The 25,908-nt window shown below is 47.1% G+C and overlaps 2 protein-coding genes across 8 annotated transcripts in view; one reads left to right on the top strand and one right to left on the bottom strand.

Annotated features, from left to right (window-relative positions):
* The window catches only part of SAMD4A (sterile alpha motif domain containing 4A), a 197,351-nt gene extending 177,013 nt beyond the window's left edge, over positions 1-20,338 (top strand). For all 6 annotated transcript variants that reach the window (XM_037016616.2, XM_037016614.2, XM_017648675.3 and 3 more), the window contains 4 exons: positions 432-633; positions 1,942-2,068; positions 8,293-8,376; positions 15,997-20,338. In XM_037016616.2, the coding sequence (XP_036872511.2) occupies positions 432-633; positions 1,942-2,068; positions 8,293-8,376; positions 15,997-16,025 (442 nt within the window). In that variant the 3' untranslated portion in view covers positions 16,026-20,338. The remainder of the gene's footprint in view (positions 1-431; positions 634-1,941; positions 2,069-8,292; positions 8,377-15,996) is intronic.
* A 142-nt stretch (positions 20,339-20,480) lies between these two features.
* The window catches only part of GCH1 (GTP cyclohydrolase 1), a 108,556-nt gene continuing 103,128 nt past the window's right edge, over positions 20,481-25,908 (bottom strand). For both annotated transcript variants that reach the window (XR_012120503.1, XR_012120504.1), the window contains one exon: positions 20,481-24,291. The gene's annotated coding sequence lies outside the window, so the exon portion shown is untranslated. The remainder of the gene's footprint in view (positions 24,292-25,908) is intronic.

Genomic DNA, 25,908 nt, shown 5'->3' with positions numbered 1-25,908 from the left:
AACGGGCTATGGTATGATGGAAAGAGCACTGATCCTGGCTCTGCTGCTTTCTGCTGTGTGGCCTTTGATAGGCACGTGAGTGCTGAGGACCCTGTGACCCAGCATGGAAGAGAGCCCAGCAACTCCCTGGTTAGCCTTTTGGGCTCACATTTCAGCACTGCCCCCTGCTGCCCGTGTGACCTTTGGAAATTAAGATTTCTGTTTTATTTCTCCAGCTGTAGGAGATAAGAGTGCCCACTTCACAGGGTTGTGAGGACTGAAGGATCTGAGTAAAAATCCCAGGACGGTGCCTGTGATATGGGCTCCCGGATGCCTCTTAGCTGTCCTTTTAATCATGGCCCTTTGCTGGCACCCACGCACCCGGCTGACGGCCTGGGGCTGGGGAAGAGCTAAGGGTGATGAGGGCTCTCTGTTCTCTGCTCCTCTCCCAGTCGCGGCTTTGGGCAGTCCAACTCCCTCCCGACAGCCGGCTCTGTGGGTGGCGGCATGGGCAGGCGGAACCCACGCCAGTACCAGATCCCCTCTCGGAATGTCCCATCCACCCGCCTTGGTCTCTTGGGCACCAGCGGATTCATCAGCTCCACCCAGCGCAGCACCGCAGCCAACCCCACCATCATGAAACAAGGAAGACAGGTATGTGCTGCTCCAGAGGGCAGGGCCTGAGGGCCTGAGGCTTCCAGACCTCCTCCACATGACCCCCCGGTGAGGGGAGAGGCCAAGGGGGCTACACTCAGGGACTGTTGTTCCTATCTGTGCTCAGAGGCAGCCTGTGTGGTTTGCACTACTACTCTGGGTGACAAAGCAACGCCATGGCTGCACTTCGCTGCATGCGGATTTGCTTAGGACACCCAGGACCGCTTTTAACCTTGGTGTCCTGCACTGGGCGCCTTTGGGAAGAAATTCAGGACCTATTTCTTAATTTGCCCCAGCAGATCTCACCACCTCCCAGAATTGGGTTCCAGAGGAGCTGGAGCATCCAAGGAGCTTCCTTTGCCTTTTATCTGCTGCAAAGAGCCCCTTTGTCATGGTCCCTGCTGTGGTGGTGAGCCCACAGGGAGGGGCCCAGAGAGGCTGTCAGACGGAGGGCTGACACAGTCTCTCCTAGTCCAGACCAGGCTGCCCAGAGATGTGCGCTGTCAAGTTAAAGCTGACCTCTGTCCCATGGCTCCCCACCCCAGTAGCCCTGTCCCCCCACCCCACCCAGTGCCTCCCCCTATGTGCCCCCAGCTTCTTGGGGCTGGGATTGGAGAGACACAAGTGGTTCCGAGATTCTGGGTCATCCTGAGAAACTAAAGGATGACGGTTGGTTTAAAAACAGGAACACAGCTCCAGCAGGATGGGCAGGACTGGCAGGACTCACTCCTCAGGGCAGCAGCCGGGGCTTCAGAAAAGCCCAGCTGACCTTTGTGGGAGGCCCCCAGGCCAGTTCAAGAGGAAGTCACGGTTAGGGAACCCACATGACAGCAAACACAGGCTGAGCTGGGCCGGCTCATTGCCAGCTAAGAGGTGCTTTCTTCTCCCCCTCACCTCATAGTCAATTGTAAGGATCTCAAAAAGAAAATCAGGTGAGAGCCCTGAAACAGTTTGTGCTCCTCACTGCCAACACTTCTAGAATTGCCCGCATTCCTGAGAAAAGTGATAGAAAAACCAAAGGCAACAAAAAGGAATAAAAAGGGTTTTGGAGACAATGAGGGATAGAGGTGTCCAGATTAAGCTGAGGTTTAATGAGACCTGGTGGGGTGGGAGTTGAATAAAATGAATGGAATCTAAACCCCCTGTCTATAAATATGCAGATGGTAGCCCTAGCCTGCAAGCCCTTTTCCTTAGCAGAGAGTTCTCCCAGGGTATTTGCCTCCTGAATTCTGGCTGGTGGCCCTGCTCCCCACCCCCACCCTGACCCAGGGTGTCTGGACTAACTGTTCCCCTTTCGTGTTTCACTAGAACCTCTGGTTTGCCAACCCCGGGGGCAGCAATAGCATGCCTAGCCGCACTCACAGCTCAGTCCAAAGGACCCGCTCGCTGCCCGTGCACACGTCTCCACAGAACATGCTGATGTTCCAGCAGCCAGGTAGGCCCAGCGCTTGACCCCGCGCTCTCTTCTCCCCTTGACACAGAGCGGAGGCCAGGACGCCAAAGTAGATGCCCTGGCGAACCTAGCCAGAGAGTGCTTAGCCTTGACTGTCACCATGCATTCCTTTGAGCTTGTAGAAGCCTTTCCTTTTTTAAACTGCCTTGCCAGCATGAAAGGCAGCGGCTTGGCTGCAAGCCAGCACATGGAGCCCCAGAGTTGGCTGCAACCTGACGGGGATATTTTGATATCAGTCATATTTCTAGATTGATTAAACCAGAGATACCACTTGGGGGCTTTCCTGGGGAGTTGAGAGGTGTTCCGTGTGTCATGTGTGTGCTGTGTTTGTGTGTATGTGGGGGGATGTGAGCCAGAGAAAACTTGGCAATGTAGACACTAAGAGCCATACCCCTGGTTCAGGAACACCTTGCCAAAAGGACCTACTGGACCAGCCAGCTTTCTTTTCCTTCCTTAAAGAGCAACTTGGTGCACTTCAAGTCTATGCCTCCAAAACAGAGTACTATCATTATATATAGCCAACTAATGCTTGCACCTTTCTCTATGCGGGCAGTAACCTCTTAAACTCCATACAATACAATACAAAGCCATGCAGGCAATTAGTGCCCCTACCTAGATGACCCTGTAGGACGGCAAACCAGACACGTGTGCTACCTATACCCCTGGCTGAGGGGAATGGAGGCTACAGAAGGCCCTGCCGCAGCCATGGGCATGCTTCTGCTTGGACTTTGCCCAGGGCTCCACGTGCATCCCCGCTTCTGCCGATCACACTCTAGTTTTTCGACAAGTCACTGTCAGAATTCTTCCTTCTTCCTGAGAAGGCAACCTCCTTCCCAGGGCAGCCCCTCTAACTGCCACAGCCAGGCCCAGATGAAGGCTCATCTCTCACAGACCCTTTCCACTTAGGACAGTACACCCTGGTTGGCTAGCCAGGCATTTGGGGCTGGTGGCCAGGGTGGGACTGGACTGTAAGCATCACAACAGGGAGACAGAAACCAGGAGGGCAGAAAGTAGCTTTCGTCTTTACACAAGCAGTAGTAATAGTGAACACAAAACAGAATAGAGATGTGTGACTAACCCAAAATTACTCAGAAAACTACTACAGCACAACATAGTGGTTTCCTCCTTGCCATTATGTCTTCAAAGCATCCATTTTAAACCAGATGGGCAAATCTCCAAGACTACAATGTGCACTAAGGAAGTTTTAATTCTGTAAACTTAAAATAATTCCAGTAAAATAATAAAAGACCAAATGTCTGCAAAGAATGTGAAAAGACTAGGGACTAGAAACAGCCCTCAAGTTATGCTTCAGTTGATCTGTCACTTCACTCAGATTTGCAGGATCCCTCAGTCTTTCCTGGATCTACAGAGTCTGTGGGCCCCTTAGAGGCCATATCAGACGTGGTTTTTCACTTTGTTCCCTTGCAGACAGATTTAGGTGTTTCCCAGGACAAGCCTGGAAAGCCTTCAGGTGATTGTTACCTCTTGATCGCCTTTGGGATGAGCAGGAAACACTAAGCTGAGCCTCCCAGATTGAGATGGACAAGTTCTGATCCTCTTGCCAGGGGGGAGACTTGAGCTCAAAACAAGTGTGGTGCCCAGCAAGAGGGGTCAGTTCCTCCAAGAGGCAGGGTGTTTTCCCAGCTGGAAAACTGGTTTGGAAACTGCTTGCAGAATGACACCTTATCTTGGAAGCAGATCTGTTCCTCCTGACCCAGGCTCAGCCATCCTTGGAATCCAATCAAAGAAGATCTCAGAGCAGCTCTAGCCTGACACTGAGAGGCCATGGAGGCTCCTCACCACCTGGGGAGCCTGACGGGGAAAGGGTAGAGGGACTGCAATCAGGTTTCAAGGAAAAGCACGAGGAAAGGCAGGCTGGGCAGCTTCACATGGCTACATTCTGGGGTTCTCATCCTTCCCTTCTGCCATGTGCAAACTACCCTTGGTTCTAGAACCCACAGATGTGAGATGGATAAGGTGCTGCATTGCATGGCAGCATTTCATGATGTGACATATCTGTTCACCCTGTGCACTAGCTCATCATTGGAATTCTTCCACCATTAGAACGCTGCTTACCTGGGAACACAGTACACAAAGCTGTTATCACTCATTTCCTCCCAAGTGTGAGTTTCTGATTCCTTCCAGAGAATTACCTTGTGAAAGAGTGGGGAGCAGGAACGTGCCAGCAATGCCCCTGAGTCCATCAGGGAAACAGAAGGGCTGCCATGCAGAGGCAGGGACCAGAACAGGGATCCCCTTAGAGAACCTGATGAACAATTAATTGCTGCATGCCTTCTAGAAAGTTGAGGCAAACAGCCCTGCTAAGAATTGGCGGGTAATGGGCAGGGAGGTTGGCAAATGGATCTATTCTGTCACAGCCAAGAAACCTGCTGAGACTGTGCCCCCGCCCTTCCCCCACTCCCCGCCTCTGAGAGTCAAGCTCAGAGAGGCCAACTTTGGGGCAAATGGTATGATATTGTCTGTGCCATACTCTGATCACCTGTCGTGAAAGTGTGGGTCCCAGAGGATTTTGCAGGACCTGCAGGTTTAGGAGTGAGGCTGCCAGAGAAACACTGCCTTGCCCATTGCCTCTAGCAAACTCAGGGCTGCCAGCCATTCCCAGCTCCTGTGTCGCAGCTGCCCGCCCCGGCCATCCACAGGGGCAACTGCCTGCTGCACTGGCTCTGTTCCCCACTCGCACTGGTGTTCTCCTTTGGTTCCCACTCCCCCCTTTCTTCTTGGTTCCCATCTTCTCTTTGTCCCCCATTCTTCCATGCTGCTCTCACCACCGTGGCTGGCCCCCACTTCTCCATCCGCTGTCCCTTCCTACCCTTCCTGATGTCTTTCTTTCCAGTAACTCCACTTCTCATTTAACCCGACTCAGAGCCTTCCTACTTATTCAACAGAGTAGCCTCAGCTCGTCGACAAAGTGGGATCTAGAGGTTTTTCTTACATACCCTGGCCTACTTTTATTTCTAAAGTCCTAAAGAAGTTGGCCTCTTTCCCTCAGCTCCAGTGACTTGGGAAGAGCTGCATAACTGCCCTGAAGGTGCTGTAGACATGAGACTCAGCTGGAATGGCCAGTTCCTGCCAAGGAAAGGCCACATGGGTCCCCCGGGTGGGCCCTGCTGCACCTCCTCAGAGATGCGTGCCACCCCTTCCCAGAGTCGTCTTGGCCCTGGGCCCAAGCACTAGGCTTTGTACTTCTGAGGCTTGTGAATTTAATTGTGTGAAGAGACAGTTAAAAGGTCCCAAGTCAGCCTAGGCCCTGGGCATCCTGAACTGGGATCCTCACTAAGTACCAAAATGGGGTACTTATTTGGGTGTGAGGAAGAATTCCTAGTACTCGGGCTTGCTTTGGGCCACAGCAAAGAAGGCTCAGTTAGAGTCTTTCCTCTTTGCCTTACTGAAAACTTGAATCTACATCTGCCTGGTCCATTACAGCTCAGGCCCAGGATGCACACCACAAGCCGTGGGTTAGTGGGATCCATAGCAAGAGCTGGCCTGGTGTCATGTGGGCCTGCAGGGCAGCAGCTAACCAAACGCTTCCGGCAGAGGGCTTCTAAGTCTGAGATGGAAGCTGTTATCCACCCAGCTGCTCTCCTGCTGTCTTGTACATGTGGGGAGATGCCACAGATCTGTTTTTATCAAACACACAATTAAAAAGTCACACTATTAGGAAACTCTGGAGTGTGAACATATGGGCTTCTCCCAAGACTTGGAATTTTTCAGAGCCTCCCTGAGGGTGGTGGGGGTCGGGACACCCTGGCACACCAGCGGGAAGAGCTGGAGGACAGAGAGCGTGCATGGCAGCTTTCATCCTAAAAGAGCAGCCAGTAAGGTTTGGAGATTCTGGAGCGGAGAGCCCCGCATTTCTCAGCCCCCTTTTTTGAACATGCAATCCCAGGCTTGGAAAACGGCATTTTGCTGCGTGTTGGCAAGAAATCCTGCAGCTGAAACACTTCTTTCCAAATGTCGAGCATCTTTATTTATCCAAATCTCTCCACAGTGTTTGTTTAAAGGGGAGTGCTAGAGAGTAAACTAAATTTTACAATGAGCATATGGATGGTTATAATTGCTGAGCATTTTTTTTTCATATTTGCTAACTAGCTATATATAAAATTGTGTTTCTATTTTATAGATTTCACACCCTGAAGGCTGCTAATTTTTGCATGCATATGATTTTCACATGAATGGACGAAAATACTAAAATACTCTTCCCTCTGGATTGTCTAAGTGCCCCGACCCTACTCCCAGAGCAGCAGTGGGTGGGAGAGACCCTCCCATTCTCCCTGGCTCCCAGTTCCCTCGAAACCGATCATCCAGCCTGCTCAGGAATTGGCACAATTGTCTTTCAAACCCATCAATGCTGGAATTTGTGTCAGAAAGCACCCTATCTGCTCCCCAGTGCTTTTCATATTGATCTATTTTGCCAGCCTTCTCTGAGAATTTTAAATAACAGAAACATCTACCTCTGAATTAGCTAGTAATGGGGACACAGATCACAGAGAAGACCTCAACGTATAGCTGATCAAGGAAAACAAATCCTTTGGTTTAGCCATTGGTTTCAACTTCCTATCCCACCAAACCACCAACCTCATCCCACCAAACCACCAACCTCGTTTGTAAACTGCACCCTGCCCCGGGACCCAGTGCCCCCTGGTGGGGAAGAGAAGGAGTGAGAAAATGGCTTGAAGTTTGGGCCATGGGACTCTCCCCACTTTACAGACAGAAGAACTTAGGCCCAGCAAGAGAACAGCTTCCCAGGACCACATATAAAGGCAGTGGCAATGTTGAGACCTTCCAGGCACTCAGAACATATCCCACTGTGGATTTTTTTCTTCCTTCCCCATAGGATTTCACAATTCTTACCTGTCAGAGCTTCCTTCCATTTCTTGCTCCATCTTTTTCATCACTCAATAGACATGTATAAGGTGTGCAGAAGCCATGGCTGGGTATGATGGGCAATTCAGAGAAATATGAAAGTGTCAGTGTCTGCAAGGTGCTTCCAAGCTTGCCAAGCATGGTCAAGAGCTCACAGGATGGCAGGGTGGGGTGGTTCTGGTGGTGAGGGCCCCAGCCCAGCAGAGGACGAGGCTCCTGGGGAATGCCTGCCATTCGGAGGAGAAGGGATGACAGCCTGGAGAGACAGGGAGGGTCCAGATGGCAGAGGGACTTAATGGTTAGAATGCACACAGCATTGTCCCGGCAGTGGGAACTCGCAGAGCAGACATCACAGACCTTCTCAGTGCTGGGAGGCTGAACGTTGGCAGGCATCTGTAGTCTCTGTAGCATGCAGATGAGCACTGGCTCTGGAGTCAGACCCAGGCGGGTTTTTGTCTGAGTTCTGTGTTAGCCGGCTCACCTTGATGACTCACTTAGCCTCTCTGAGCCCCACTTGAAAACTGGCCACCAGGCCTCAGACGAGGCACTCACTGTGCTGTGTTTACCATTGCCTGCTTCTCATAACAAGGCAGAAGTACACCTGGCCCTGTTCTAGGCACAGGGAGCCAAGCCAAGCACTGCTCCAAGGAGGCAAACATTCAAATGGGGAGGGGGAGGGTAGCAAATAAATACATAATATGCCATATGCTGGTGACAGCTATGAAGAAAAATAAAGCAGAGGAAAAGGATGGGGGCAGAAAGGTTCTGTTCACATACATTGAACAGAAAGTTCTTTCTAAGGAGACAGTAAAGCCAGAGACATGAAGGCAGGGAGAGAGAGCTATAGAAATATCCAGGGACCAACATTCTGGGCAGAGGGAACAGCAGAGCAAAGGCCCTGGGGTCCAAGAGGGCCTGGGATGGAGTGAAGGAAGGCAAGAGCTATAAGAGGGCAGAGAGGTAACAAGCGCCAGATCACATGGGCCCTGCAGGCTGTGGTAGGGGTTGGTTTTTACTCTGATGAGAAGCCGCTGGAGGGTTCTGAGCAGAGGTCGGACAGACTGACTATGACCAGCTATTTTTAGTCACCGGTTTCCTTCCAGCCACCCGTGTCCACAGTGGACTCTGTGTGTAACAGAACGCAGATGCTGTTGAACCTGAGTGTAACTTCCCCTCTGTGCCTGGCCTGACCGCTGTCCTGGGTCCTCCTAGGGAGGCCCAGGAGACCCCTGCCCTGGTAGATGGACCCAGGTGGTCCAATGTAGACGTCCTCCTTGTTCTTAAGAGTCCCTGGCACTAACATAACCTTTTGTCCCCTACAGAATTCCAGCTTCCCGTGACTGAACCTGACATCAACAACAGGCTGGAGTCCTTGTGCCTCAGTATGACCGAGCATGCCCTGGGAGGTGAGCGCCTCCACTGTGCATGTTAATGCATGCCCGGAACAACCACCCGCCATCTGCTGTCTGTTCTCTGGCAGGAGCTGGAGGGGGGTGGGAAGGACACAGGAAGGGAGGCAGGGGACTGGGACACAGAATGGCGTTGGGGCACTGCCAGGCCTTCATCCCACCACAGCACACATGGTGGCCCACAGTGCCATGCTGCTTCTCCTCTCCTGGGATGTGAGTGAGGCACCCGGAGACCATGGCTGTCGCTCTTCCCTCAGAGCCCCTCTGCCCAGATACACTGGGGTCCCACCACAGCAGTTGTCCCAGCCAGCCACCGGGAGCTGGAAGAGTCGGGAGCACAGACATGGCTTTTAGCAAGGAGTGGATTCTTTCCTTCTCGGCACTAGATCTGCCAGTCTGACCGGAGCATATCCCAACTTGCTCTAAAAATAGAATTTTTTGAAACAAAAATCCCTGCTTGTTTTTATGTCTCTCTGTTCCAAATGGCTTCCACAACATAGTTTGAGGTGTCCTTTGCAGTGAGACAGGCCCGGTCAGGTTGGATGTGCAGGGCCCCATGGGGAGCTCTCAGGAGCCACCCGGTCACCCCACCATCTGTTTGGTCTAAAGCCCTGCATCATGCCAGCTGCCCCAGGAAGCCCTGAGCACCCTCCTGGTCTTAGCTGGGTGCCTTTCCCTGGCCTGGCCTTGCCGCCAGCCCTGGGGCTGTTTGGCAGAGGAGAGATGTCTGCCCCTTCCTGCCAACCTCCGGGGAGGCTCTGAGTCACAGAGATGCAGAGAGGCCTCCTGTGACCCTTCCCGATAGCCCTCTCCAGTCTGGATACACTCACCCACCCTGGAGATGGGCCATCGGGATACCTACAGCCAAAATTTGTGCTAACTGGCTGCCATGGGGAGAAGGCTGCTGTCAGCTGCTGCTCCAGACAGCTTTGTCCTTCTGACCAGGGATTTTTAGATTTTAGTCCCAGCAAACACAACCTTATCCTGAAACCAAATACTCTGCGTGGAGCAGAGCAGAGGGCCAGGACGACCCCCAGCAACTCAGCTGCCCGAGGCTGTGCAAGCCCAGAGAAAGCCTCCACTAAGTACCAGATGGCAGCCAGCTGATGGCCTCCCAGGGCTGCTGACTACACAGACAGTGGGAAGGCACAGCTCCTTCTGCAACCTTCCTGGGGTCCAGGAACCACATTTGCAAACAGCATTCTCTCTCTTGGCTGTTCACATCCTAGAAGCCTCACAGTGACATTGCTCCATCCCTGATACCTCTGTGAGGAGGTGCCTCCAGCTAACTGAGGCCATTGGGTCAGCACACCTAGAGCCCTAATGAGTAATGAGAAACAACCCAAAGGTCCAGCAACAGATGAATATGGCTGAACAAAATATAGTGTAGCTATACAGTGGAATATCATTCTGCCATAGAAAGGAATGAGGTACTGATAAATGCTACAACGTGGATGCCTTGAAAACACTATTCTTAAGTGAAAGGAGCCAGATTCCAAAGACCACACACAGTGTATGATTCCATTTATGAATTTATGAAATATCCAGAATAGGCAAATCTATAGAGACAAAGTATACATCAGTGGTTGTCAAGGACTGGAGGAAGGTGGGAGTGGAGAATGGCTACTAATGGGTACCAGATTTCTTTTTGGGGTGACGAAAATATTCTGAAATTAGATAGTGATGATGGTTCAGCAACTCTCTGAATGTACTTAAAAAAAAAACACTGAATTTAAAACACACTTTAAAAGGGTGAACTTTGAGGTTTGCAAATTGTATCTCAATTTTTTCAAAAAGCCAAGTCCCCCAGACCCTGAGTCATCAGGAAACGCGCCTCCCACTGCAGACAGGCCTTGTGCCTTCCCACATGGCAGGGGCTGCTGGGGGGGACCTCTGCCTGCCTTCTAGAGTCCAACACCCCATTGCAGTCACTGTCCATCAGCTTAGTAAGATGTCACAGAGTCACTACTTGTCTTCTCTGTGCTGCACTGTCTTTCCTGTGACCCCCCCACACACACCATGTGTACCGATCATAATGCCCCTCAATCCCCTTCTCCCTCCCTCCTTCATCCACCCTCCCCCACCCCTACCCTACTGTAACCGCCAGTGCCTTCTTGGAGTCTGTGAGTCTGCTGCTGTTTTGTTCCTTCAGTTTTGCTTCATTGTTACACTCCACAAATGAGGGAAATCATTTTGTACTTGTCTTTCTCTGCCTGGCTTATTTCAGTGAGCATAATACCTCTAGCTCCATCCATGTTGTTGCAAATGGTAGGGCTTGTTTTACTCTTATGGCTGAATAATATTCCATTGTGTATATGTACCGCATCTTCTTTATCCATTCATCTACTGATGGACACTTAGGTTGCTTCCATATCTTGGCTATTGTAAATAGTGCTGCAGTAAACATAAGGGTGCATATGTCTTTCTGAATCTGAGATCTTGTTTCCTTTGGGTAGATTCCTAGGAGTGGAATTCCTGGGTCAAATGGTATTTCTAGTTTTTTGAGGAACCTCCATATTGCTTTCCATAATGGTTGAGCTAATTTACATTTCCACCAACAGTGTAGGAAGGTTCCCCATTCTCCGCATCCTCACCAACATTTGTTATTCCTTGTCTTTTTGATGTTGGTCATCCTAGCTGGTATGAGGTGATATCTCATTATGGTTTCAATTTGCATTTCTCTGATAATTAGCGATGAGGTGCATCTTTTCATGTGCCTGTGGGCCATCTGAATTTCTTCTTTGGAGAATTGTCTGTTCATATCCTCTGCCCATTTTTTAATCGGGTTATTTGCTTTTTGGGTGTTGAGGCATGTGAGTTCTTTATATATTTTGGATGTTAACCCCTTGTCAGATATGTCATTTACAAATATATTCTCCCATACTGCAGGATGCCTTTTTGTTCTGCTGATGGTGTCCTTTGCTGTGCAGAAGCTTTTTAGTGTGATGTAGTCTCCCATTTGTTCATTTTTGTTTTTGTTTCCCTTGCCTGAGGAGATGCATTCAGGAAAAGGTTGCTCATATTTATATTCAAGAGATTTTTGCCTATGTTTTCTTCTAAGAGTTTTATGGTTTCATGACTTACATTCAGCTCTTTGATCCATTTCGAGTTTACTTTGTGTATGGATTTAGACAATAATTCAGTTTCATTCTCTTACATGTAGCTGTCCAGTTTTTCCAACACCATTGTTGAAGAGGCTGTCATTTCCCCATTGTACATCCATGGCTCCTTTATTGTATATTATTTGACCATATATGCTTGGATTTATATCTAGGCTCTCTATTCTGTTCCATTGGTCTATGGGTCTGTTCTTGTGCCAGTACCAAACTGTCTTGATTACTGTGGCTTTGTAATAGAGCTTGCAGTTGGGGAGCGTAATCACACACACACACACACACACACACACCGCATTATTCTTCCTTCTCAGGATTGCTTTGGCTATTCGGGGTCTTTTGGGGCTCCCTAGGAATTTTAGAACTATTTGCTATTGTTCGTTGAAGAATGCTGTTGGTATTTTAATAGGGATTGCATTGATCTGTAGATTGCTTTAAGCAGGATGGCCATTTTGACAATATTAATTCTTCCCATCCATGAGCACGGGATGTATTTCCATTTATTGGTATCTTCTTTAATTTCTCTCATGAGTGTCTTGTAGTTTTCAGGGCATAGGTCTTTCAGTTCCTTCGTTAGGTTTATGCCTAGGTATTTTATTCTTTTTGATGTAATTGTGAATGGAACTGTTTTCCTGATTTCTCTTTCTGCTAATTCATCATTAGTATATAGGAATGTAACAGATTTCTGTGTATTGATTTGTATCATGCAATTTTGCTGAATTCAGCTGTTAGTTCTAGTAGTTATGGGGTGGATTCTTTAGGGTTTTCTATGAACAAATCATGTCATCTGCCAATAGTGACAGTTTAACTTCTTCCTTACCAATCTGGATGCCTTTTATTTCTTTGTGTTGTTTGATTTCCGTGGCTAGGACCTCCAGAACTATGTTGAATAAAAGTGGGGAGAGTGGGCATCCTTGTCTTGCTCTGGATCTTAAAGGAAAAAGTTTCAGCTTCTCGCTGTTAAGTATGATGTTGGCTGTGGGTTTGTCATATATTGCCTTTATTATGTTGAGGTACTTGCTCTCTATAACCATTTTGTTGAGAGTATTTTTATCATGAATGGATGTTGAATTTTGTCGAATGCTTTTTCAGCATCTATGGCAATGATCATGTGGTTTTTGTCCTTCTTTTTGTTGATGTGGTAGATGATGTTGATGGATTTTCAAATGTTGTACCATCCTTGCATCCCTGGAATAAATCCTACTTGATCATGACTGAAGTGATGCTTTTTTGCTAATATTTTCATCTCGTTAATCTCCTAAGCCTTTTTATTGCTGTGTTTTTCCTCACTCATCCTCTCTGGTGGTAAGCCTTGTAAGCAGCGTCCTGAGCAGAGAATGCAAACTCAGTCCAGGGTGGCCACGTTGGCACAGCAGTGGTGTGCCTTCCCACCATGACTGCACCCTTCTCCTGGCCCATCCCTTCCAGGTGCTGGGGAAGATGACTTTGCTGATGAAAGAATTCCAATCGTCATTTACAGGAGGATGAATAACTAGGGAGGGGAAAGAGTTTCCTCTGCTCGCATCTCAGGATTGAAAGGGGAGGGTGTCCAAGTTCCCGGGACACCACATCCCGGGATGGGCTTTGAAACATGGCTGATCTGGGGTCCCAGGCCTTGGGGGCCCATCCCTCGTGTGATGGCTCTGCTCTCAGTCTTCACTAACCACTGCCCTCCTGGTGCCAGGCTAAGCCACCTGTCTCTTTGGCCTTTCCTTCCCATCTCTTCTCCCTTATCCAGGCCTCCAACAGAGCTCAGGAGGAAAGCCCCGGGGGGACAGGGGGCGGTTACCTCTGCTGTCTTGGTTTGTGAGTCAGGCTTCCATCTGGCTCTGGGGCCTGCTCCTGGTTGGTGGCCCCAGCTCTTCAGGAAAATTCAACCCTGAACCTGGCCACCATCTTCCTCCGGCAGGAGGGTTACGTGGGCAGGAATATCCATGGCTGTGGAAGGAGGCACCACCTAGTGGAACAGAGTCCCTAGTGAATCATACCATAAAGAGGAATGCACAGTCCACTTGCTGATGCTCTGGGTTCATGTTTCACATGATTTCCTTACCATTCCTTCTCACCTTTCTCCTTGCTCCTTCTTGTCACCTACAGTCCCACTTATAACCAATATGGAGACTGCAAATTAGAACGAGGTTCCTCTTTATCAAGACAGTGTTCTGCCATTTATTTGCAATTTGTTATAACAAGAATAAAACTGTAAAACCTAGATGGTTACATATGAATTGTGCTCCCTGGTATTGTGCAGTGCACAACTTGCACAACTGTAAATGGTGAGTCTGGACTAACCATTGGTCATTTCCCTGCAGATGAGTACTGTCACCCTTCAAGGATAAGGAGTGGATTGCAATTCAGTGAACATGTAGCATGGGATTGGGTTAGTTGAGATTTTCATTTCTAGCTCTCACCTCCCAGCTATGAAGGGGTGGCATTAATGAGTGCCAGTGAGTGGCAGCAAGAGTGCACAGCACTTCCACAGACAAAGGAGTGACCTCTACACATTTGCCACACTCATACACACACACTGTTCTGTGACCAGTTACCACTGCAGAGCCACCGCAAGAGGCTCAGGCTAACATCTGCAGAAGGCAGGAAGAGGGTATTAATTTGTGTTCACATATGGAGGCCTCTCCGATCAGTGATCTGATTCCACAAACACTCTCGGTAGCTATTTGCTTCCCTTCTTTAAAGTCTCTCCAAAAACTGCATAGAGCTTTGTAGATACACACACATACTTAAGTAAAGTGGAAAATATGAGTTAGATGGGTGGATTGTATCAATGTCAGTGTCATGGTAGTAATATTATAGTTTTGAAAAATGTTACCATTGGGGGAAACACAGCAAACCTGGAAACCTGGTACTATTTCTTACAACTGCATGTGAACCTACAGTGATCTCAATAAAAATTTCAATTAAAGAAACATTTCTCCTCCAAGTCCCTACTGGCAAGTTGCCAAACTGGCACCGCCCATGAGGCGGCCAGGAGACCCCAGTGGGCTCGGTGCTCCTCACACCGTGCAGGCCCTCTAGCTCCCCAAAGCTCTCTGCCCCTCTTCTCTCACACCAACCTGCTGCCTGCTGAATCTAGATGCCACTGCTGATAGACAAGGTTTGTGACATCGAGGCTTAGACCAGGACACATCTGCTTATGTTTGTATATCAGCAAAACCAGGGAGGCATCCTGCATCCCTCCCCAGCCTATTTAGTGGTCACTGAACACTGTCATTTCTACCTCCAGTAATGGCTAATCCATGCCTCTCTCTGCTCATTGGTACAGCCCTTTTCAGCTCCAGCATGGACGATCGTAGGGGCCTTCTGCCACCAGCCTTATCCTTTCCCAGGTCATCTGAACACAGCTGCGACAGAAACCATTCTAAAATCAGATCTGATAACTCTACTGCTTATAATTCCCCAATGACCTATGGCCATGCTCTTGGTCATAGTACAGAAGGTCCTTATGTCTGATTCTGGGGATACTTCAGCAGTCCCGTGTGTAAGCAGACACCAAAAAAGGGCCATGCAGACATCAGCTCACTCTACAACCTGGCTTACTCATGACTTCTCGTCTCTGGCACGCACGTACCCCACCTTCTTTATAGGTTTTGCTGATTCTGTAGATGTGGCACACACTAGGTGGCCTCAGTACTCTCCACCTTCCACCATGTCTTTCAGTTCCAAGCCCTGACGACATCTAACTGTAGCATCTCTAACCCCAGTCAGATTCTTGAGACACAGAATCTGGATTGGTTTGGGTGAGATGCATCTCCCTGGTCTCAGCTGTGACCAGGGGTCAGAGCCATGGCAACCTCATCTCCAATCTTTCAGCAGGGACTCCAGGCGAGAGGGAGATACTCCCAAAGAAAAGGATGTGAGCTACCCAGGTCCACTGTCATGTCTATGGCAGCTCCTCCCAGCTTTCAGCAGCATCTCCTGCCACTCCTCCACCCCCTTTCTTCATCCTAAACCTCCAATCTGCCCCCTAGTCCCCATTCAAGGACCAACATCATGCCTACACATGAGCTGTCTGCGTCCCCCATGCTCATCCTCTTCTTCCTCCTCCTTTCTTCTCTTATCAGCACCATCTCACAAGTCATTTTCTTTCCCTGTGAAACTGTCTTCACTTCTAAGGGCAACTTAAACATTCCTTTCTCCATGTTCCTGCTGTACCTGCTACATTCTCCATTATAGCAACTACCACTGGTACATCTTGATGGGTTTACATGTGTGTGTCCTGACTAGCGTGTGAGCACCCAGAGGCTGAAGATCAGGTCTTTACATCTGGGTTCACAGGCTGACTATGGCTCCTGGCGAGAAGAGCTGTTCCCCAGGTACTGAGTGGATAGGTGTGTGAATGATGAGTTGATGAATGAATGGATGGATGAACTTAGCCCTTCCCTGTCCTCAGAGACTGGGAGGCCCAACATACAAGGTAAGTGACTAGGTGGACATGAAGAGAACTGTCTTGCTCCCCTGAGCCCATCGTGTACCCTTTCTCTCCCAGATGGGGTTGACCGGACCTCCACAATCTAGAAGCTGAAGATGAGAGTGGCCACGCTGGCCGAGATATCGACTGCTGCGGGTCCAGTGTCAGCCATCTGCAGGGTTGCACAGAATCCTTCAAGACATTTTGCAGCCTTTTTTCCCGTGGTCCCTCTCCCATTTTGATTTTGTGAGAGCTAGGTCGTCCTTGTAAACATATCAGTAGGCCTGGGATTGGTGATTTTGTTATTTGTTTCTGTCATGGGATGGCTTGGTGTGCGGGGTGTGGAGGAGGGACTGGGAGGGGGTGGGGTGAATGCAAGCGGCCTCCTGGATGGAAAGGAAAGGAAAAGAAAAAAAAAAGTCCAGCCCCAAAGGACGTGGGAGGACGGCGGAAGCCAAGCCTGGAGCAGTCCCCAGAGAGCCTGCCTTCAGCCAAGCCCCAGGAGGAGGGCATGGGCACCTGCGACCACCGCAAGCTGCCGGCCCGCCGCTGGCATCTCCCTGACAGATTCCCCTGGAGACCCTGCCCGGGACTGAGCCGCCGCGTGGCACAGGGCACGGGGGGCAAGAAGGGAGAAATTCCCTCCCACAGAATTTCAGATAAACTTTGATTTGTGTATTGTTTACATAATAATTTTAAAGGGTACATAATGTGTAAAGAATTTGGATAGAATTTCTCTTCATACTATGGTTTTTGTAAAGGATTTGTTGATATGGATTCATTTTTGTCCTCTATTTTTATAATAGCAGCAGGGTTGTCTTTTAAAATGACTGCCAAGCTCTGCTTCTTGGGAAGACAGACGCAGTCATAGGCCTGAGTTTCTGGCTTCCGCCTGTGGGTCGGAGGGTCGTGCAGGTGGAGGGGAAGGAGAGGATGGGGCTGGCATGGGCACAGCCCCAGGGCGGCTCCATGTGACCAGCTAGGGTTTGCCTGCAGGTCACCTGGAGATTCTAAAACAATCCTGTGGCGCTTCTCTGTGCTGGATTTGCTTCTCACCCAGAGGCCTCTCTTTCTCCCGCCTTAACCACGGGGCTTCATCCTATCACGCCCAGCTTCACACCGCAAACCCATAGGTTGGGTGTGAGGTCGACTGGAGGAGAAAAGGCAGGGATGGACACTTCCTCGTAAGAGGCCTTACCAACCAGCTAATGAGCTCAAAACTCTGCTGACAGTGTGGTTGTTCACAGGAACCTGAGCCCGGGGGCTGCATCCCCTTCCCTTGCTCACTGTGGAGGAAGAGGAGAGCAGAGCCCAGCAACAGCGTATAAAGGGTCAGGCAGCAAGTGGCAGAGAGAGTGTGCAGGGAGATGGTACAGCCTATGGGGATGGCCCCACCGTCCCAGGTAGGCGGTGAACCGTGTGGGAAAGGTCAGCGGCATGATGGAAGCGGTGGCTCTGTCCATGTGGTGTGTGTCAGGGATTTGCTGTGTTGGCTGATTTATCCTCCCATACAGAAGGGAGAGAAAGCCACTCGTTACGTGGTGGGAGATTAACAAACTGCTACCACACAGTAATAGCTCTTTTTCTTAAGGGCGGGAAAGACTATGTTGTGGAATTCGATGCAATGGAGGGTATTAGAGGAAATCGAAGGGGAGTTGTGTTGTGCACTGGAAAATTGGATTGTGTAAATGATGGTATGAATGCTCAGCCAGAGGCAAGATCCGGGAGATGGTATAAGGCTTACTTATTAAACAGGCGATTCTGGTGCCACTTCATTTAGCAAAGTCAGAGTCTAAATTGAAGAGATCAGACCGTGAAAATCACTGCAGTCATGGTTATTTTTTTTTTAAGTTAATGAAGTAAATACAGATTTAAAAGTCCTTAATGAAATCCAAACAACTTTCTTTTACCTTCAAGATTAGAAATGTATAACCAACTCAGCCTTGGGCATTGTAATAAGGCTTCTGACGTACTTTCAAAGTCCAAAAAGGTGGGAGCATCTTAACCAGAGACAGCCTTTAGCAAGGAAGAAGGCTTGACCACAAGATCATGCATCTTATAAATAAGGGACCTCTTCTTGGGTGATTATGTTCTAAAGATGCAAATCCATGCACAGAAAGAGGCATCATTATTTAGTTGCTTTTCTTAAAAAATAAGTGCCATTAACATTCATCCTTCACACACCCTTTCTAAACAGGTTCAGTTTTACTTGGGGAATGTGTCAGGATGGATGATCACATGTAAGGCAGGAAAAACAGATCACAAATACGAAGGCCAAAGGTAAGACCAGAGGGTTTGCGAAGGTGTTTTTTGGATGCTAAGAAAGTTCAGAGAAGAAAAAACAATGGCATCACACATCTCATGGAGAAAGGAGAAAGCACTCAGATCTGCTGCAAAGCGCATATATCTATAAAGACTCGGGGAGGGAAGGGGGTTCAGAAAACAGATTGTGAACACAATCACATTAGCACGAATCCTTTAAAAGGAAGAAGACCTTAAAAGTATTTGCAAATCTGAATTTCTATTTATTCCTTCACTGAATATAGAAACAATGGTTATCTGATTACTAGAGATATTATTTTGGATATGTTACTTATTAACTTGCTATGGCTGGTAACCATGATAAAGTCTGTTATTAATAACAACATAATTCTTTTTTTTTAAAAAGAAAAGCTTATTTTTCATTGACTGTATATAGATTACCGACTTAGTTGTGTTTTGCTATTAGTGTTTTAATTTTTTTTTTAAGTTGAGTGTTCTGAAAAAATTTAGGAGCTTGTTCCCACCTTGTTTTGAGTCCTGTGTTGACTGCAGGTATACAGCTCAATTGAAAAACCCTAAAGCAAAAGAATTTATTTATAAAAATATCAAACAGTTGCATGTGTAAGGCTGTGAAGTCGGATATTTAGTAATAAAGCGGCAGTGCCTTTTTTTGTATTTACCCATTGACCCCCAAATGCAACTGTATTTTATATTAAGTAAATGGTATCATTAAAAATCTCAAAGTAAAATCTATTTCACTACATGTTTTTTTCCCCTTGTTCTGATTTAAGCAGTGTGTATTTGGCATCTCTACACTGTCCCAGGGACAGTGGTGTTTTATGATGTTATCATGTATGATGTTTTATTGGTGCTTCTTATTCATAGTGGTTTCTTACCAGAAACAGTGGGAAGACACACATAAACTGTGTACAAGAAATGAAACATTGCTGCTGATATGTTTGTTTGTTTGTTTGTTTGTTTCCACATGCTTTTTGAGTTTCACTTTTTAAGCAAGGGCCAGCAAGCCAAATAGACGCTGCTGGGTCTACCTGCAGAGGGCAGCTGTTTGCACCAAGCTCTCAAATCCTACGTACTGATGGTCCCTTTTTGGTACTCAGGATTGGAGCTACAGCTGGGTCCCCATCTCCCATTCATTTGATGAGACACTGAGGGAAATGAAGTTTTCTTTTGAGGTGTCAGTTGGCTGCCTTTGTGGAATGGGAGCCCTCTGCGAGTCCTTTGTTTTTCTGCAACTCCCGCGGTCACTGCCTCTGGGGCAGGATGTGTAGGCTGCATGCCCCAGCTGGAACCGGGCCTCACCAAGAGAGCCTGGGCTGGGGGGCTGAGCTGGCTGAAAGCACCGGCAGGCAACCAGAGAGCAGGCAGCAGAGGAGAAGCACGCTCCACTCTCGTTGGCCGTCTAGCGATGTCTGCTCCAGCAGCTCCAGCTTGGAAAGCAGTCTGACCAAGGTGTCCGGATGTGCCTGTTACAAGAAAAACCTGCAGAAGGGTAATTTGCACATGGGGCTGTAATAACACTAATGTTGATTTTTTTTCTTTACAAGTCATCAGAGACTTTTGCAAAGTGAGTTTTATTTTTTTGTAATTCCTTTATCTTTACTTAAAGGTGAATGTGTATTCCTCTGGGAGGAATAGGAAGAAAACAGGAATGTTAATAATGTCAAACAGAAGACTTCCTCCCTTATTAATATATAATCCTCATGTATTTATGCCTAATGTAAGCTGACTTTTAAAAAGCTTTCTTTTGTTGCATGCCCCTTGCAGGCATCCCATTTGTACATGCATGCCTTTTGTCCTGTTTTCCTGTATAAAGTTAGTGAACAAAGAACTATTTTTGCCTAGTTCATGTTGCCAAGCAATGCATATTTTTAAAATTTGTCATATATATGGAAATAGCATGTTTGTTACATGTAAAAGCTTTACTGATATACAGATATACTAATGTTTGAAGATGCTGTTCTTTGCAAGTGTACAGTTTTCAAATGTTGTTACCAGTGAAACACCCTTGTGGTTTAAAATTGCTACAATGTATTTATTACTCATTTCCTCTCATGTAACTAAGAATCATGGCTATATTTCATATCAACATTATATTGAAAGTGAAGGGAAATGATTAATACAAGGTTTTGTAACACTGGTGTGTGTGTCTTTTTTCTTTTTGTCAATATGATCCATTAGAAAACAAGAACTAAATCTTAGAAATAAGCCAGCAAGGAAGAGGAAGAGTGAGTGTGACATCCCTGTAAACTATTCCCACCTGACCATTTTATGTAAACTATGTCTTCAACTATGAGCTGCTTTTTTAAAACAAAAAGGTAGGAAAAGAGGTGTAAAAATGTATGAGGCTTGATTTGTGCCCAAAGTAAGCAATACATGCATCACCTGACTCTAGGGCATGTTTCTAAACATGGACTCTAACCTGGCAGATAGTGTTGTTTAGAGCTTGCTCTCCACCCTCGATGCCTTTAAAATCATATTTCACCCCTTAACGATTGCATAAAGAAACCATAGAACCTTGGGGTTTTAATTACATGGCTTGAATTTCATTCTAATGCCTCTAATTATAGTATGACATATAATATATGAATTCTAAATAATTCCAATTAAGCATGTGGCTGGCGAGACTAACCTGGCTTTGAATTCTGGTTTCTGCATTCTCTGGCTGTGTGATGTTGGGCAAATTATTTAATCTCTCTGAGCCTTGGGTTTGGTTTGTTCTTTGGCCTGTGATACTCAAGGCTTATGTAATTAAACCTGTAATTCAAAAAAAAAGGCAAAGACCAAAGAAAACCTACGATACAAAGGTTTTTGCCACCAAACCTAGCAGACCAAGATTTGTCTGAGGCAACCACAACTTGACATTGTGACAATGACTGCACTGTGACTCTCTTTTCACCAGTCTCGCTCAAGTTGCTCAAGAGACATGCAAAAGCCAAAAGGGTTTCTGGAAACATGAAGAAATACCTCATAAGCTGAGATGTTCAGTGAAATTCCTCCTAAAGTTAAGTTCTCATAACCCGGATGAGTTGTAGCTCAGTGTATGGCTGAGTACGGATAGAAGATAGTGCACCAAAGAAAGGCTGAACTTCACTTTTGGAATGTGTGAAATGAGGGTAAATGTGAGAGCTGTGACATTAAAGGAGAGGGATCATGAAGGGCTCAGCATGTGCCTGGAAACAGGTTGGTCAGTGATGTTTATCGGCAAAGCTGTAGCTCTTTGCCAGCGCCCCTCGTAGCAGAATATTCACTCCTGCAGAAAAGGTTACTAGGAGTGAACTTTCAGGACTCCCCCTAATGGTCCCGCCCCATTCAATAATTCCATTATTGAAAGGATATGGTTAACACCTCCACAGCATACTGGCTGGCAAGAGGCTGCGGTGGATTGGAGCCAGGAGTCCGGAGGGCACAGGTGGGCACTATGATCTCATATCCTCCATGCTGATGATAAGGAGGCCAAGGGCACAGTACAGGGAGAATCCCAACTCCTGTGGAAGCACCGTGGCTTGGTCCCTTGAACAGTCACTGCATCTATCCACGGCCCTGACTCCCTATCAGCCCAAGACCTATTGTCCCCAGAAGTTGTGAGAGGGCTGGGGGGCAGCAAAAATCTCATCCATAACCAGAACTTAATTCTCCTCTAGAAAAATATGGAGTGGTCAGGGTAGACTTGACCCACCCAGAAGCACAGTATGGAAACCCATACATTGTCCATTTTCCCTGTCCCATTGGGCCAAGCTGACACATCAACTCAAGCACCATCTCACAGGTATCACTCCACAGGCTTCTGCAAGGACTTCCATTTTCTGTTTTTCTATCTATACCTCATAATGCTTGAAAACTACCCCGCTTGGAGCATTTCAGCCTCTGGATCCTCAACAGAAGCTCTAGGACAGTCTAGCTCACTTGGTGTGTCTCAAACCATCTGTGAATTCCAGTTGCACTGACAGCTGCTTATTTCTAATTTACATGGTCCAATTCTTTTGTAACATATAATAAAAATGTTTTTTAAATTACAAGCTCCTGGTATTGCTCTAGATTCGACAAAACGATTCTGCCAAGTTGCTATTAAGCAGCACTGTTCTGGCTCCCCAAACTCTGGGGTCAGCCTGCAAAATCAGCCTGGGAGATTGCCCTCAGGATGAGACAATGGGAATCTTGATGCCAACATCTCCCCTCACCCACACCAATGACAGAATACAGTAGAAAATGGACCATCGGGTCTGAGGAGTGCCCAGAGGTTAGCCCAAGAATGGTGAGTTCTTTGTTCACTAGTCATTTCTAAAAGCTGAAAACAAAATAGTTGAGAAAGGGGTCATGGTGGAAGGTACAGAAGAGGAGTGTCCAGAAGGTACAGGGACTGGGGCTGGGAGATTAAAGCCCAAACCTGAAGGCTTTGAAAATGGGACAAGTGACAGAGCACTGCTCCCAAAGCAACCCTGAAGCCTTGGTCTTCATACTGCCCACTCGGGTTCAACCCAGATGAATTTAGAATGGAGGGTGGCTCCTATGTGTGTGTGTCGGTCTGCACTTTGGGACACAGACACATGACGTAGGTGACCCGGAAACTGAGAAATTTTGACAAAACTTCAGCATGACATCTCAGTTATTATTCAGGAGTTCCACTGGAGCAAATGATCTTCCACAGTGTCCCCCGAGGCGCCAACGTGGCATGGCTCTGTCCAACCAGCCTTGCCCTTGGGGCTCATGTACACAGACATTGACTTCTCTGTGATGTAAACCTGGGAATTTAGTGTCTGAGAAATTCCTCCATGGCATGTTTTTCACTCTTCAGTGGTTTCCAACTTCAATTTTTAAAACTGAAGGAGAAACACTCTGGCAACCTTACAAAGCTCAGACTTTATAAAAAGACAGCTTTGTGTTTACGCTTGACTCAGAGTGCATGTTTTTTAATAGTGTGTTCCACAGTTTTTTGAGGTTTTATTTTTTAAGTCCAATCCAGGAGAAACAAAACTAGAGCTTCAGTGAGTGAAACAGTCCCACCAGAACTGTTGGAACTCATGTCAGTCAAGAGAGTTCATTTAAATCCCCCTGTGGAGACCACAGCTGGGACTGGGTGTCCCTGTTTGTGCCAGTGTCCTTGGGAAATAGTTCCAGTTTTCCATGCCATAAAATTCTAACAGGCTCCAGAATGAAGTCAGATGAACCTACAAAACCCCAAAATCAAATCTGTCCAATTGGACCTCACCACTTTGCTTTCTGATATGCTTGTCCCAGATCTGTCCGCTGGGAGAAGACCGAACAGATTTCCTGCCTCTGTACTTGACTGAGTCCCTTTTGGCATTGACCTCTCACCCTGTTACTCATCCAAGATGGAATATGTACAAAGACAGCAAGTTGTGGATGAGAGAAATAAAATGCACGCATGACACATATTTTCCCTCATCCAGCACCAAATGGGCATATCCAGCTCCCAGGCAGAGAGCTCACATCCTGCACGCTTTCTCCCACCCCTGGGCTCTGGGGTCTGACTGCCTCATCTCCTCACCTACTCCACTGTGCCCTCCTAAGACAGGATCCATGCCTTTGTTCACCTCCAGTTTACTGCATTTGTCCAGGTGTGCTTCTGAAGTGTTCATATCTAACTCATCCCCCCCAGGAAGTGATTTAAGGGGGCAGGCCCCAAGTTTGCTGTCTTCCTCTTACAACAGGACTTTCTGAAGACCAGGCACTGACCTGCAGGATGCCTGGAGACAGATAACTTGAAAGACACAAGCACCAAGTCCCTTCCAGAAACAGTAGATGAAGTCCAGTTACAGAGAGGCCTCTTCCCCTGCCCACCTGAGATGCCCCAGCAGATCCCAGGAGTCCTATCAGTCTCAGGCTGAATGATAGGAGCTCAGGGGTCAGGGAGAATAAGGACTACTCAGTCCTTCAGGGCAGGCGGTCTCCCAGCCAGAGCCCAGAGGAAGCCAGTGGGCTCCACCCTGGCCCTTGGGTTCCCTGGGGAACTCCGGCTCACAGCAGAGGGAAGTCAACACCAGCCAAGCAGCCCAGGTTCTTCAGAGGAAAGGGCACAACACCAAGAAGATGAGAAGCAGGAACTCTTAGAGCCTCAGGGGCATTTCAGATCTGGGAGGAAGAGAAAGCATGTGAGTTGAAGGAATTGAAATAAGTAAATAAACAACTGGAATGGAGAATGCAGAGAATGGGGAGTGGTGAGGGTTAGGTGTGGTGTGGGGTTAGGGGTGGTGTGGGTAAGGGAATGGCAGGTCACAAAGGACCTGGTAAATCATGGTAACAACAGTGCGTCTACCAGAAGGCACACAGCTGTCCTTGCTGCTGAGCAACAGAATCAGGTGTAAGGTTTTTTTTGTTTTGTGTGAAACAATAGGCGATATGTGCGGAATCTCCGGCCTACAGCTCCACCACCCAGTTCTGCTCCCTGGAAGTATTCAGTGTTAGTTTCCTGTGTGCCCACCAAGAGATATTTTATACATATACAAACATGGATATATTTTCCACCTTTTACACCCAAAAGAGCACACTGTGCACACTTTTCATCAATGTGTATTACTTTTCTTTTTCACTTAAATCAGTATTGCAAACCATTCTATATGTTGCCTCAGACTTTTTGATGGCAGTGCTCCACTCTGGGTTAATGTGACTTCACATATGTGCAAGGGTTCCCACCAGTGGGAAAGTGGGATTGCTAGATTAAAGGATACTATATCAGTCAGAGTTCTCCAGAGAAACAGAACCAGTAGGAGACTATAGGAGAGAGGGAGAGACTTATTTTAAGGAATTAATTGTGAGGGCTGGCAAAGTCTGAAATCTGTAGGGAAGGCCAGCAGGCTAGATATTCAAGCAGGAGTTGATACTTTAGTCTTGAGGCAGAACTTCTCCTCCCAGAAACCTCAGGTTTTGCTCTTAAGACTTTCAGTGACTGGATAAGACCCACCTGCATTATCAAGATCTCCTTCACTTAATGTCAACTGACAGTAGATGTTAACCACATTTATAAAATACCTTCACAGCAACACAAATTAGTGTTGCATTTTATTACTGGGTACTACAGCTTTGTCAAGTTCATAGATGAAACTAACCACCATAGGTATCATTTACTGTTTTGCTAGTTTTTCCCAGGTTGCCTTACATAGAGTTCTACCCCCAGCAGCAATGGGTAACAGTGCTTTTTCCTATACTCAGAAATTTCTATGTCAACAAAGTTTTGCATATTTTCCAATCTGGTAAGTGAAAAATAGTATCAGTGTCCTTTTCATTTGCTTTTCTCTTATTTGAGTGAAGTTGAGCATATTTTTTATGCTTAATAGTCATTTGTATTTTCCTTTGAATTATCTGCTCATATATTTGTCCATATGTCCATTGGGTTGTTGTCTTTTTAGTTAATTTGTAGAAACTCTTTGCATATTGTGGAAAGTAACCTTTGGTCTGTGATATGAGTTACAAGTATTTTTAATAGTTTTTTTATTTTGCCTATATTAATTGTTGCCATAAAAGATTTTTATAATGTAGTTGAATTTCTCAAACTTTTCTTTTTTTGACTTCTGGATTTTGAATCATATTTTAAAAGGCCCTCTCTACTTTAAGATACACTGTGTTTTCCTCTAGTACTTTTATGGAGTCACTTTTTTACATTTATATCTTTGAACCATTTATTTGTGTAAAGTTTGAGGTATGGATCCAATTTTATTCCTATGCAAAGATGACTACCCACTTGTGCCTATA

Source organism: Manis javanica, chromosome 8 (genome assembly GCF_040802235.1).
Source record: "Manis javanica isolate MJ-LG chromosome 8, MJ_LKY, whole genome shotgun sequence".
NCBI lineage: Eukaryota > Metazoa > Chordata > Mammalia > Pholidota > Manidae > Manis > Manis javanica.
Note: the sequence above shows the minus strand (reverse complement) of the source record. Positions and strands in the feature narration are given on the sequence as shown.